The sequence below is a fragment of the Uranotaenia lowii genome, chromosome 3 (assembly GCF_029784155.1).
Source record: "Uranotaenia lowii strain MFRU-FL chromosome 3, ASM2978415v1, whole genome shotgun sequence".
In the NCBI taxonomy this organism is placed as follows: Eukaryota; Metazoa; Arthropoda; class Insecta; order Diptera; family Culicidae; genus Uranotaenia; species Uranotaenia lowii.
Genome location: NC_073693.1, coordinates 188,622,720 through 188,635,370, shown reverse-complemented (window position 1 = coordinate 188,635,370; position 12,651 = coordinate 188,622,720). Strand labels below are relative to the sequence as shown.

Below are 12,651 nucleotides of genomic sequence, written 5' to 3'. Positions count from 1 at the left end.
ATGCGGATCCAGACTCGCGAACTAAAGGTTTCAGATGAAACAGTTGAGCAATATGCCTATCTACCAACAATCGCTTATTCTCAAATTCCGAACACAATGCCTTCCACAGTGATGAGAAATTGTCTTCGGAGGACTGGACATGACGGGCTGAACCATCTTGGATGGCAGCTTTTAAGTAAAATAATTTCTCACTTTCTGACAAACTCTCACGACGCTTAATCAACGAATTAAATTGGGACTTGAATGTCAGCCAGTCTTCCAATTGGCCATTGAATCGGGGGAGGGGAATATCTGGCAATTTTGTATGGGAGTGTTGTGTTGAATTAACCGCTGCTGGAGCACTTATCGGCTTGGGAGGATCGATTTCCCGGATAATCTTTCGAACACGGTGGCGGATATCATCAAACAAATCTTCAATCTTCTCAATCGTCATCTGCAGGGACCCAACCTCATCCTCCTTAATTACCCCATATAATTTAACCTCAGTTTCATGTAACAAAGAACGCATCTGGTCAATCGACTCAAGCTTGTCTTCGAGAAGTGAACTTTCTTGCTTCTCGGTATCAAACGAACGCACAAACAAAAGCAATTTTTCCGCTCGTGACTCAATGGAGTCTATCATACGGTAATAAGACATCACCTGGATCTTTTTCTCAGCCGCCATGGCGAAAAGGAAAAATGCTCAAAAATTCAATTATAACTAAACTTCCGGAAACAACGCACCCACTTGCACGATCTTACCTGACTTCCAATTAACGATTCCACCAGTAAATGACCGACCCTGAAAAATGTTAAAACTTGCAGGCATAGCATACATACATGTCCAGCAATCCAGCCTCGTGGGGGATCAAACTGGCATCAAAATGGCGAATTCTCTCGAGCTCTTTCGACCTGTACAGTACGTCATCCACTCTACTGCACCACGCAAACAGCTTTCGTTCTTTTGTAGCACTTTTTCCTCTGGAACTGTTTCACACAACTCGATCGTTCATGCACGTGTGATCGAGGGTTGAAATTCCAATTTCACTTATTTCTACCGATCGCTCAATGTTCATGCACTTGGATCGGGTTTTTATTTTTGCACTTATAGTTCCATTAACTTGGATTTCATTTATCGCACAAATTGTTCAAAATTTCCAGGAACAAGCCACAATTGTTCCGCAGACACAATGTTCCATTGTTCAGAACACGTTGTTCACAAAGTGCACCATTTTTTTGTTCGGACAAACGTTCCGATGCTTTTTCGCGGGTGAACGTCCAAGTTCCGCGTTTTCTGAGGTCACTTCACTAGCGCACTGTATTTCCGGAAACTAGACTATATCCGGCTCGAAGGACCACTATGAGTGTTCATAACCTCGACTAGCTCGAGGGGCTAGTGAGGTGGCCACAGAAAAGCACAACGGACACTTGACGACGATCACGGACTTAGTACGGGCTCGGATAAAACAAACTGTAACACGCGAGCTGCAGTAAAACGACCGTCTCGTGCGGTGTTCAAGAGCCAAGAGGCAGATTTATTCAAGTCTACTAAAAATCTACCTAAGAGAGCTAGGGTGTGTAGACTCTCTCTTCTACTACTATCTAACAAACAATCAAATTGACTGAACAAAAGAAAAGCTCATCTAGAATGCTGCTATAAATCTAGGTACAGTATATACTATCGATCTTCATGACACTATGTTTAGGGTGGTTCAGCGTTAACACAAGGTTTTTCGCACGACCCCCGACCAGAAAAAATCGAAAAAAAAAGATTTTTTCTCGAAAAATTTTCAAGTTGAAAATTTTGCGTGATTAAAAAAATTCAAGTTTTTTCGCACGACCCCCGACCAGAAAAAATCGAAAAAAATGATTTTTTCCCGAAAATTTTTCAAGTTGAAAATTTTGCGTGATTCAAAAAATTCAAGGTTTTTCGCACGAACCCCGACCAGAAAAAATCTAAAAAATTGATTTTTTCCCGAAGAATTTTCAAGTTGAAAATTTTGTGTGATTCAAAAAATTCAAGGTTTTTCGCACGACCCCCGACCAGAAAAAATCGAAAAAAATGATTTTTGCCCGAAGAATTTTCAAGTTGAAAATTTTGTGTGATTCAAAAAAATTCAAGGTTTTTCGCACGACCCCCGATCAGAAAAAATCCAAAAAAAAAGATTTTTTCTCGAAAAATTTTCAAGTTGAAAATTTTGCGTGAATCAAAAAATTTAAGGTTTTTCGCACGACCCCCGACCAGAGAAAATCGAAAAACATGATTTTTTCCCGAAAAATTTTCAAGTTGAAAATTTTGCGTGATTCAAAAAATTCAAGTTTTTTCGCACGACCCCCGACCAGAAAAATCGAAAAAAATGATTTTTTCCCGAAAAATTTTCAAGTTGAAAATTTTGCGTGATTCAAAAAATTCAAGTTTTTTCGCACGACCCCCGACCAGAAAAAATCGAAAAAAATGACTTTTTCCCGAAAAATTTTCAAGTTGAAAATTTTGTGTGATTCAAAAAAATTCAAGGTTTTCCGCACGACCCCCGACCAGAAAAATCGAAAAACATGATTTTTTCCCGAAAAATTTTCAAGTTGAAAATTTTGCGTGATTTAAAAAATTCAAGGTTTTTCGCACGACCCCCGACCAGAAAAAATCGAAAAAAATGATTTTTTCCCGAAAATTTTTCAAGTTGAAAATTTTGCGTGATTCAAAAAATTCAAGGTTTTTCGCACGACCCCCGATCAGAAAAAATCGAAAAAAATGATTTTTTCCCGAAGAATTTTCAAGTTGAAAATTTTGTGTGATTCAAAAAAATTCAAGGTTTTCCGCACGACCCCCGACCAGAAAAATCGAAAAACATGATTTTTTCCCGAAAAATTTTCAAGTTGAAAATTTTGCGTGATTTAAAAAATTCAAGGTTTTTCGCACGACCCCCGACCAGAAAAAATCGAAAAACATGATTTTTTCCCGAAAAATTTTCAAGTTGAAAATTTTGCGTGATTTAAAAAATTCAAGGTTTTTCGCACGACCCCCGACCAGAAAAAAATCGAAAAAAATGATTTTTTCCCGAAAAATTTTCAAGTTGAAAATTTTGCGTGATTCAAAAAATTCAAGGTTTTTCGCACGACCCCCGACCAGAAAAAATCTAAAAAAAATGATTTTTTCCCAAAATATTTTCAAGTTGAAAATTTTGCGTGATTCAAAAAATTCAAGTTTTTTCGCACGACCCCCGACCAGAAAAAATCGAAAAAAATGATTTTTTCCCGAAAAATTTTCAAGTTGAAAATTCTGCGTGATTCAAAAAATTCAAGGTTTTTCGCACGACCCCGACCAGAAAAAATCGAAAAAAATGATTTTTTCCCGAAAAATTTTCAAGTTGAAAGTTTTGCGTGATTCAAAAAATTCAAGTTTTTTCGCACGACCCCCGACCAGAAAAAATCGAAAAAATTGATTTTTTCCCGAAGAATTTTCAAGTTGAAAATTTTGTGTGATTCAAAAAAATTCAAGGTTTTTCGCACGACCCCCGACCAGAAAAAATCGAAAAAAATGATTTTTTCCCGAAACATTTTCAAGTTGAAAATTTTGCGTGATTCAAAAAATTCAAGGTTTTTCGCACGACCCCCGACCAGAAAAAAATGATTTTTTCCCGAAAAATTTTCAAGTTGAAAATTTTGCATGATTCAAAAAATTCAAGGTTTTTCGCACGACCCCCGACCAGAGAAAATCGAAAAACATGATTTTTTCCCAAAAAATTTTCAAGTTGAAAATTTTGCGTGATTAAAAATATTCAAGGTTTTTCGCACGACCCCCGACCAGAAAAAATCGAAAAACATGATTTTTTCCCGAAAAATTTTCAAGTTGAAAATTTTGCGTGATTCAAAAAATTCAAGGTTTTTCGCACGACCCCCGACCAGAAAAAATCGAAAAAATGATTTTTTCCCGAAAAATTTTCAAGTTGAAAATTTTGCGTGATTCAAAAAATTCAAGATTTTTCGTACTACCCCCGACCAGAAAAAATCGAAAAAATTGATTTTTTCCCGAAGAATTTTCAAGTTGGAAATTTTGTGTGATTCAAAAAAATTCAAGGTTTTTCGCACGACCCCCGACCAGAAAAAATCGAAAAAATGATTTTTTCCCGAAAAATTTTCAAGTTGAAAATTTTGCGTGATTCAAAAAATTCAAGGTTTTTCGCACGACCCCCGACCAGAAAAAATCGAAAAAATTGATTTTTTCCCGAAAAATTTTCAAGTTGAAAATTTTGCGTGATTCAAAAAATTCAAGGTTTTTCGCACGACCCCCGACCAGAAAAAATCGAAAAAAATGATTTTTCCCGAAAAAATTTCAAGTTGAAAATTTTGCGTGATTCAAAAAATTCAAGGTTTTTCGCACGACCCCCGACCAGAAAAAATCGAAAAAAATGATTTTTTCCCGAAAATTTTTCAAGTTGAAAATTTTGCGTGATTCAAAAAATTCAAGGTTTTTCGCACGACCCCCGACCAGAAAAAATCTAAAAAAAATGATTTTTTCCCAAAACATTTTCAAGTTGAAAATTTTGCGTGATTCAAAAAATTTAAGGTTTTTCGCACGACCCCCGACCAGAAAAAATCCAAAAAATTGATTTTTTCCCGAAGAATTTTCAAGTTGAAAATTTTGCGTGATTAAAAAAATTCAAGGTTTTTCGCACGACCCCCGACCAGAGAAAATCGAAAAACATGATTTTTTCCCGAAAAATTTTCAAGTTGAAAATTTTGCGTGATTCAAAAAATTCAAGGTTTTTCGCACGACCCCCGACCAGAAAAAATCCAAAAAATTGATTTTTTCCCGAAGAATTTTCAAGTTGAAAATTTTGCGTGATTCAAAAAATTCAAGGTTTTTCACACGACCCCTGACCAGAAAAAATCGAAAAAATTGATTTTTTCCCGAAGAATTTTCAAGTTGAAAATTTTGCGTGATTCAAAAAATTCAAGGTTTTTCGCACGACCCCCGACCAGAAAAAATCGAAAAAAATGATTTTTTCCCGAAAATTGTTCAAGTTGAAAATTTTGCGTGATTCAAAAAATTCAAGGTTTTTCGCACGACCCCTGACCCCGAAATCTAAAAAAAATGATTTTTTCCCAAAAAATTTTCAAGTTGAAAATTTTGCGTGATTCGAAAAATTTAAGGTCGGGGTCGGGGTCGTGCGAAAAATATTGAATTTTTGAAATCACGAAAAATTTTCAACTTAAAAATTTTTCGGGAAAAAATAATTTTTTTCGATTTTTTCTAATCGGGGGTCGTGCGAAAAACGTGCGTTAAAAATTTTGAGTGATTTACAATATTGAAGGATTTTTACGCAACCCCCGCCCAGAAGAAATCGAAAAAAGTGATTTTTTTACGAAAATTTTTCAAGTTTAAAATTTTGAGTGATTTAAAATATTGAAGGTTTTTTATGCAACCCCCGATACAGGATGTGATGCTTTCAAGAGATAAAACTAAAAGCAATACTAATTAGTAATTATATTTTTTTAACAGATAAAATTTATCGAATAGGATAAAAAAAAACTTAATTCAATTATTTTTCAATTCACCACAATCATTTAGCGTGGAAGAAAGCGTTGGAGCTTGCAGTTGGGAAATTTCAAGCAGTTCAGATGTGTCGAAAGTATTGTACAATGCTTCTGTGATTGTGTCATCGAATCGAACCGACTTTCTGGAGGTCTTTTTAATCTTTTTAGCAGACTTTGTCCCATTTGGCTGAGGGTTATCCTCGTCATTCCCATCGTCAGCATATTTCATTAGAGATGCCATGATTTGCGATTCAAAATCATCGTCTTCGGAAGGTTTCGATTTTTTCTTCTTTTTCTTCTTCTTCGATTTCGAGCTGGCAGAGGAAGCCGTTGAGTCGTTTTGGACGTTTACTGACTGCAATGCGCCTGATTCTGCTAGTGCGTATTTCTCAAGAATAGCAGCTTCCATGCTATCGAGTCCTTGCTCTTGCGTTTTCTTCTTTTTCTTCTTTCGCTTTTTGGAACTGGAGCCGCAAGAAATATCGCCATTTGTAAGTGTAACATTATGCTCAGATTCGCCACTGTCATCCAAATCTAGTTTAATCCCTCTTATTATATCGTGAATAGATTTGTCCATGTCTTCGTCCGATAGAAGTTCTCCGTTCCTTTTGACTTCATCTGCTATACCATTAGCTGATTCGGTCGTATGTTTACGCTTTTTGTTAGGTTTTTCGATCTCCACCTTAACTTTTGTTTCCTTGCTTGGAGATGGAATGACATTGCATACCTCCGAAATACCTGAAAGAAACAAATGGGTTAAGTTAACAAAAAAAAAATGTACATTTAATTTTTTTAAATCAACATTTCATTATTGTTTATTTTTACATTTGTGACAAGAGCTCAGTAGATATGAAAATTAAATGGTATGAAATTTAAATAAAATTTCCTATTTCAAGAAGGTGCAATGAATTACCCAAATCTTACCTAGCCGGATCTCTGTGGCTTCATTTTTGTCAGTATTATCTATTTTGCCATTAGAATATGGTATTTCGGATTTTACTTTCACTCCATTGAGTTCAATTTCGGGCTTTAAAGTTTTGCCAATCAGTTCACCTTCAATATAGGGAAGGTCACTTTTCATGTCGTAAGATTTAATTCTGAAGCTGACCACGCTTCCCTGGCCAATGTCTCGAAGCTGTTTCTGGGATCCCAGTTTAATGGTCACATTGAATACCCGATAGATAACGGCACTAATGTAGTTGCTGGATACATAATTGGCCGTGCCCTCTATTACTGAGCCACACTGCGGTCGGAACACATAGAAATCTGACCGAACTTGCATATGCAACCGGACGCTGTTTGGACGTATTGCCGACAGCGGACTCAAGATCTTGGTATTCTTGAAGGCCAATATAATGCCATCCACTTTGCGATCATATGTTCCAATTTTAGCAGTAAGATATTCTCGAACTCCCTCCGGTATATTTCCTAGATACTTTGGAAGCACTGATACTAAATCGAGCCAATTCAGCTTTTGCACACATGCATTGCGATCGGCTACATATGATTCTAACTCTTTAACTGAATATTTCGTATACTTGGTAAACGTATTTCCACGATTTCCACCCATTTTTATTTAAAGTTCAGTTCATTTTTCGACACCACGAGTAATGAATTCGATAGCAATCCGCAAGCCAGCATGGATTTTACTGTCAAAATAACTGTTTATAAATAATTACACATGCATCAAACAAAAGTGGTATTTGCGATAGTGGTCGCCAATTAACAGGTAAACAAAATTTCGTTTGAAAAGAACGCAGCCAGCTTGAAAATTTTAGGTCAACTGGTAACAAATCAAAGCCAGTCTACCATAAGCAAATGTCAAGCAGCTCGTTGATTGAATTCAACACAAAAATCTATCTGATCTGATCCAATCCCGGTAAATTTGGAAATTTTGCGTGAAGCAGCTTCCATTACGAATACTTTGTACAATAAGTATAAACACGAACAAAGCCTGCTAAAATGTCTAAGGCCCATCCTCCAGAGTTGAAAAAGTAAGTTTTACAGATAATCGAACTGTAATTGCTGTGTTTATAGCAGTAAAAGTTCAAGCTGAAATATTTAAGGTTATGGTGGCGTCAGGCAAGATATTTAATGGATGGTTTTTCACGTATTGTTTAGGTACATGGACAAACGTTTATCACTGAAATTAAACGGTGGTCGTGTCGTGTCCGGTATTCTACGAGGGTTCGACCCGTTCATGAATGTCGTAGTAGACGAATCAATCGAAGAATGCAAAGACGGAACCCGGAACAACATCGGAATGGTGGTAAGTATTCGATTGAGTGGAAAAACCATTCAAACAAAACGATATTGCACAGCTTGTTTAATCCGAGAATTGCCCTAGGTTTGCACTGGTGCACCACTAAGTCCTGTCTTCTTGTTTGTTTATTCCGACAGTGTTGCACTGGTGTACCTCATTGTCGTTAACGGGCCTAATTCTGCGCATTTTAAAAAAATCAAATATAAATATCTCCTTTTTAAAAAGAAAATATGACGTTTGGCAAATGTACATATGGCAATATCGGTAAAGATAAATTTGGGAGATTCGAGTAAGCTATGGGTGAGGCGGCCTGAAGCCGCCGAGGCTCCCCAATTGGAGGCCATTCTGCCTTTCATAATTGAATAGAGAAACAAAACAAATTGGTATCGAATTTTGAAAAAAAATCCGTTTCGAGAAAAACGCTTTTGAACTTTCAGTAAATATTTTTTTCAACTATTCCGAATACTTTTCCTAAGTAGGTAAATAAATTTATGAGAAATAGGCACAATTTCATTCCGCGATAGCTAAGTTTAGCTTTTCCATGATTATCATGCCAAAAATACAAAAAAAAAATCATTTTTAATTATTTTCGCCAAAACGCAACAAACCTTTTTAGCAGCAACAGCAAATTTGAACCATATATTTGAGCACCAATATAAACAAGTGTAATGTGAAACTTTTTTTTTTATTCAAAATCATTATTCGTTGCGTTAATGAGTGGATTTTTTTTTCTAAATGCACATAAATCGAGAAAATGCTGATCGAGTGAAATTATTTTAATTTAAATCGAGTAACATAACTGAACAGGTTTAGAGATGTTATATCGAGGCCAATAAAAATTATAGTTCAGAAAATTTGAAAAAAGATCAATTTTGTTTCAAACTTAGTGCAGGACGATGTTTGTGATGATTGAGACTTAAAACTTCGATACATTTCCAAATGAAAAAACATTAATTTTCAAAAAAAAAAAAATTAAACTACATAGGTACAACTTACATACATATATTTAATTTCGAAAAAAAAGACTGAAGCTTATTTATTACAATAAAACCTAACATTTAATTCGTTTCAGGTTATTCGTGGAAACAGTATCATAATGGTCGAAGCGCTTGATCGAATATAATCAACCAGTACAATCAACCTGAACTAGTGTAATCTGAGCGAGTGAAGCGTGATGTGAATGATTGAATAAAACTCAACAATTAAAGGATACACACACACAGACACTTGTATTTCACGACAAAACTTTGAAGAGCTATTCTATTGAAAATGTTCCATTTTTACTAAACCTCTGGGTGGCGCCGAAGGGTCGTTTAAAAATTGATGGCCATACACAAGATTAACTGGTCTATAATTCTGGGCCGCAACCGGCTCTGTTATTGCAGCTTGATTTGAAACCAGTGCTTCATGCAAGTCCTCCTGGGTTTCATTGGAATGTGGCTGCTCCGCTTGTTGTCGATCCAGTTCTTCCTGCAGTCGATTGTTTATATCTTCTAACTGAAAGAGAAGACAAAATTAAAAATTATGGAATATAATACTTAGACTAAGCTTTTTACCTCTCGCTCCACGTCTTGTATTCGTTCTTTAGTTTCCAAAATCTTTTTCTGAAGTTCGCTATCATTCGACTCAACGTTCCACTCTTGTTGCTGCTTTTGTTCCAGTTCCTTTTGCTGAGCCAATAGTTGTTCCAGTTGCTGATGGTGTTTTTGAAGGCGAACCTGTTGCTCCTGAGCTACTGGAGTGAGGAATTTACGAACACGGCGAGTTATAGAATCAGATTCTATGTTATGAACAGAACGTTTGTGATTTGTAAGCTGATACGCTTGGATAAATCCTTCACTACAGATATCACAGCGGTACCGTTCTCCAGTATGTCTGCGCACGTGTGCTTTCAGATCATTCCCCTGGGCAAAACTTTTCGGACAATGTGGACATTGGTACGGTTTAACGCCGTTGTGAGTACGACTATGAACGACTAAATTGTACGCTCTGTGGAATCCTTTGCCACAGATATTGCACAAGTGCGGTTTTTCGTTGGTGTGATACTTTTCGTGAACCTTAAAATGAAAAACAAAAAATAGTTTAACTGAAAGGGTAGCGACCATAACACGATTTCGAATTATAAGTACTTACCCTTAGATCAGTGGCTCTCGGGAAACCCTTAGGGCAAAATTTGCACTTGAATGGTTTTATGCCCATGTGACGCCGCATATGAACTTGCAAATAGTCATTACGCAGGAAACTCATGCCGCACTCGGAACACAAAAACGCAGAACCTTGGGAATGATTTTTCTTAATGTGATTACGATATCGAGTACGATCGGTGAACTCCTCCTCGCAGTGTTCACATTTGAATACTTTTTCCTCTGAGTGTGCTTTTATGTGCGTTTCGAGCGTTTTGGGAGAAACAAAACCTTTGTTACAGATCTCACAATAAACACGTTGTTTTTCAACACGATTTTCACTGTGCCGAGAGTCCATATGGGTGCGTAGATGTTCTGCACGTTTGAACGTCTGTTGTAAGAAATCCAAAATTTAAAAAAATATATTTTAGATCACAAAATTGAAAATAGATATACCTTTTCACACATCTGGCAAGGGTACGGTCGTTCCGTGGAATGGAATGAAGCTTCATGCTTTACGAGATGATCTCGCCTAGAGAAGGCTTTATCACAAGCATCGCATTTGAAATTTTTCTCTCCAGTATGCGTTAAAATGTGTCGCTTCAAATGTGTTGCCCTTTTGAACACTTTATCGCAGTAATTGCATTTATTTTCCTCCCCAGTTTCAGACTCTTTGTCATCTATCGTTGGCTGTTCGGTTTTGGTAGGTTTTAGTCGGTCTTTAATCTCTTTAAGCGTGAAATCATCATCATCGTCGTCGTCGTCATCTTCATCATCATCATTATCGTGGAAGTCATCTGCCATTGGGCCAGGACTGTTTTCCCTGTAGGAATCATTCTCTTCTATGGGTTCGTTTTTAACTTTCTTAGATGTCGAGGAAGATGTATCCGCAAGAAATTCAACGTTTTCAAACACTTCGACTTTGCACAGCGGTGGCTCCAGAGCTATATCTAGTTTGCTGCAATATAATTTATTTAGTTTTATCCAGAATTATTTTATTTCTAATGTAAATCCATTTCAGTTTGATCAGACTTAAGGAAACCAACAGAAATTTGCATTAATTATATAGAACACACATCTAAATTCAAGTTCTTCGTAAACAATTACCTTATATCTCCGTCTGAATCAGAGTCGCGCAAGTATTCCACTTCAACGAAGCTGACCGGTTCCGGATCGATTCGTTCTTCCTTAAGCATTTTCCACGATTTCGTCGAGGAAACTAAACTATTGTCAACCTTTTTCCGAGGCGATGTGCGTTTCGTCGTATGGCACCGATCGCAAGGTACACCGGTAGTTGATTGTTCAGTTTGAGTTCCTTGGCTTTCGCCGCTGATAGATGATTCCAAAAACTTGATATTGTGCACATCAGCCAGCGATTTCAATGATCGAGTAGCTACCTCACATTGAGTTCGGAACTGAAATGCATTCCGAACCATTTCTATGCAACTTTGGCAAATTTTGCCTGGCAGTCCATCGTTTTCATGGATCTAAAAATTCATTTGAGATTAATAAACGAACCCAATTACCAATGAGTCGCTTACCTTCATAGAACTGCAGGCAGAAACCATAGACGAAATTTTACAATCTAGTTGAGAGTCCTTCTGATACAAATCAGTAAAATCGCTTCCTTCGACTAGACAAGTTCGACACATGCGGTCCAACTTCCACAGTCGGTCCATGGCTTATACGCTGATCGATAGACGACTGTAAGAAAACTTCAAGATAAAATTGTTGTACAAAACCTTACACTAAACCATTAGAGAAGTTAGAAAATTGTACAATAACAAATAATTTTTGAACTGATGATGGCCGCGAGCAAAATGTCAAAAGAAGCAACGCTGGTATTCGTTCATCACATCGAAGTAAGCATTAGGCAAACTCGGTTAACTCAAACAATATGGCTGCGTCAAAGCATTCTTGAGAATATACGAAACGCAGCCAATGCGAACTCGAGCGGCGGAACATTTGCCGCGTTGAGTCCGATGATGGCCATTTTCGAACCGAAATTCTAACCCGTTACACAAAAAATTAATTCGGAAAATCCGAAGGAGCAAGATCAAAACAGCACCAAGTCTTCCATTTTGACAGAAGTTTTCATTCGGTCACTCACCTAGAATGAACCTCTGTCACTTTACCCGCATCGACTCCGGGAAAAAGGTGACAAATCTCACGGTGACTGGAGGTGTCGTGTGACAATCCCTGTCCGAGGAAAAAATAAATAAAAAATAAAAGGTTTAAAATGTAAAAAAAATCGTCACCTCATGCGCGGCGCAGAATAAGGGCCGATAAATTTGTCAGGTTTAAGCGATTCACATCACATACATTTTCACCAAATGTGGTTCACCGCATTGAATCGCATTCGCCGCATCGCATAGCACCGTATTCAAAAAGAATAATAATTATTCTAATTCTAATAATTATTATTCTAATTAATTCTAATAATTCTAATAATTATTATTATTTTTTGAATTAAATTATTTTGGACTTTTGATTTTAAACAAATTCTTTGATTCAAAAGAAATTTGTTCAATTGCAAACTCAGAAGATATTTTGGATTGACTTTGGTATATGTAATTTTGTATAAAAATTCGAATTATATTTTGGGTGTTTTAGTGACAATTTAATCTGTGCATCTTAAGAACCTGTTCAAAAATAAGGCAATTTAAGCGTTTTTGAAAAACTATGCAGAGTTCAAAACGCTCTCTCAAAAATCCAGAAAACAATTTTATTAGACATCTTGTCAAAAATCAG

The 12,651-nt window shown here is 36.6% G+C and overlaps 3 protein-coding genes across 3 annotated transcripts; 1 reads left to right on the top strand and 2 right to left on the bottom strand.

Annotated features, from left to right (window-relative positions):
* Positions 1 to 5,449: 5,449 nt before the first annotated feature.
* On the bottom strand, positions 5,450 to 7,169 carry LOC129755473 (uncharacterized). The gene is made up of 2 exons (XM_055751987.1): positions 6,439 to 7,169; positions 5,450 to 6,252 (listed from the first exon to the last, which is right to left on the bottom strand). Exons 1-2 carry the CDS (start codon positions 7,082 to 7,084, stop codon positions 5,516 to 5,518), a joined length of 1,383 nt encoding a protein of 460 aa, XP_055607962.1. The 5' UTR covers positions 7,085 to 7,169; the 3' UTR covers positions 5,450 to 5,515.
* A 181-nt stretch (positions 7,170 to 7,350) lies between these two features.
* LOC129751941 (probable small nuclear ribonucleoprotein G) lies at positions 7,351 to 8,997 on the top strand. The gene is made up of 3 exons (XM_055747731.1): positions 7,351 to 7,508; positions 7,636 to 7,783; positions 8,850 to 8,997. Exons 1-3 carry the CDS (start codon positions 7,477 to 7,479, stop codon positions 8,898 to 8,900), a joined length of 231 nt encoding a protein of 76 aa, XP_055603706.1. The 5' UTR covers positions 7,351 to 7,476; the 3' UTR covers positions 8,901 to 8,997.
* Positions 8,845 to 11,738, bottom strand: LOC129751940 (zinc finger protein 436-like). The gene is made up of 6 exons (XM_055747730.1): positions 11,442 to 11,738; positions 11,008 to 11,387; positions 10,357 to 10,858; positions 9,911 to 10,291; positions 9,334 to 9,834; positions 8,845 to 9,274 (listed from the first exon to the last, which is right to left on the bottom strand). Exons 1-6 carry the CDS (start codon positions 11,577 to 11,579, stop codon positions 9,038 to 9,040), a joined length of 2,139 nt encoding a protein of 712 aa, XP_055603705.1. The 5' UTR covers positions 11,580 to 11,738; the 3' UTR covers positions 8,845 to 9,037.
* Between the last annotated feature and the right edge of the window lie 913 nt (positions 11,739 to 12,651).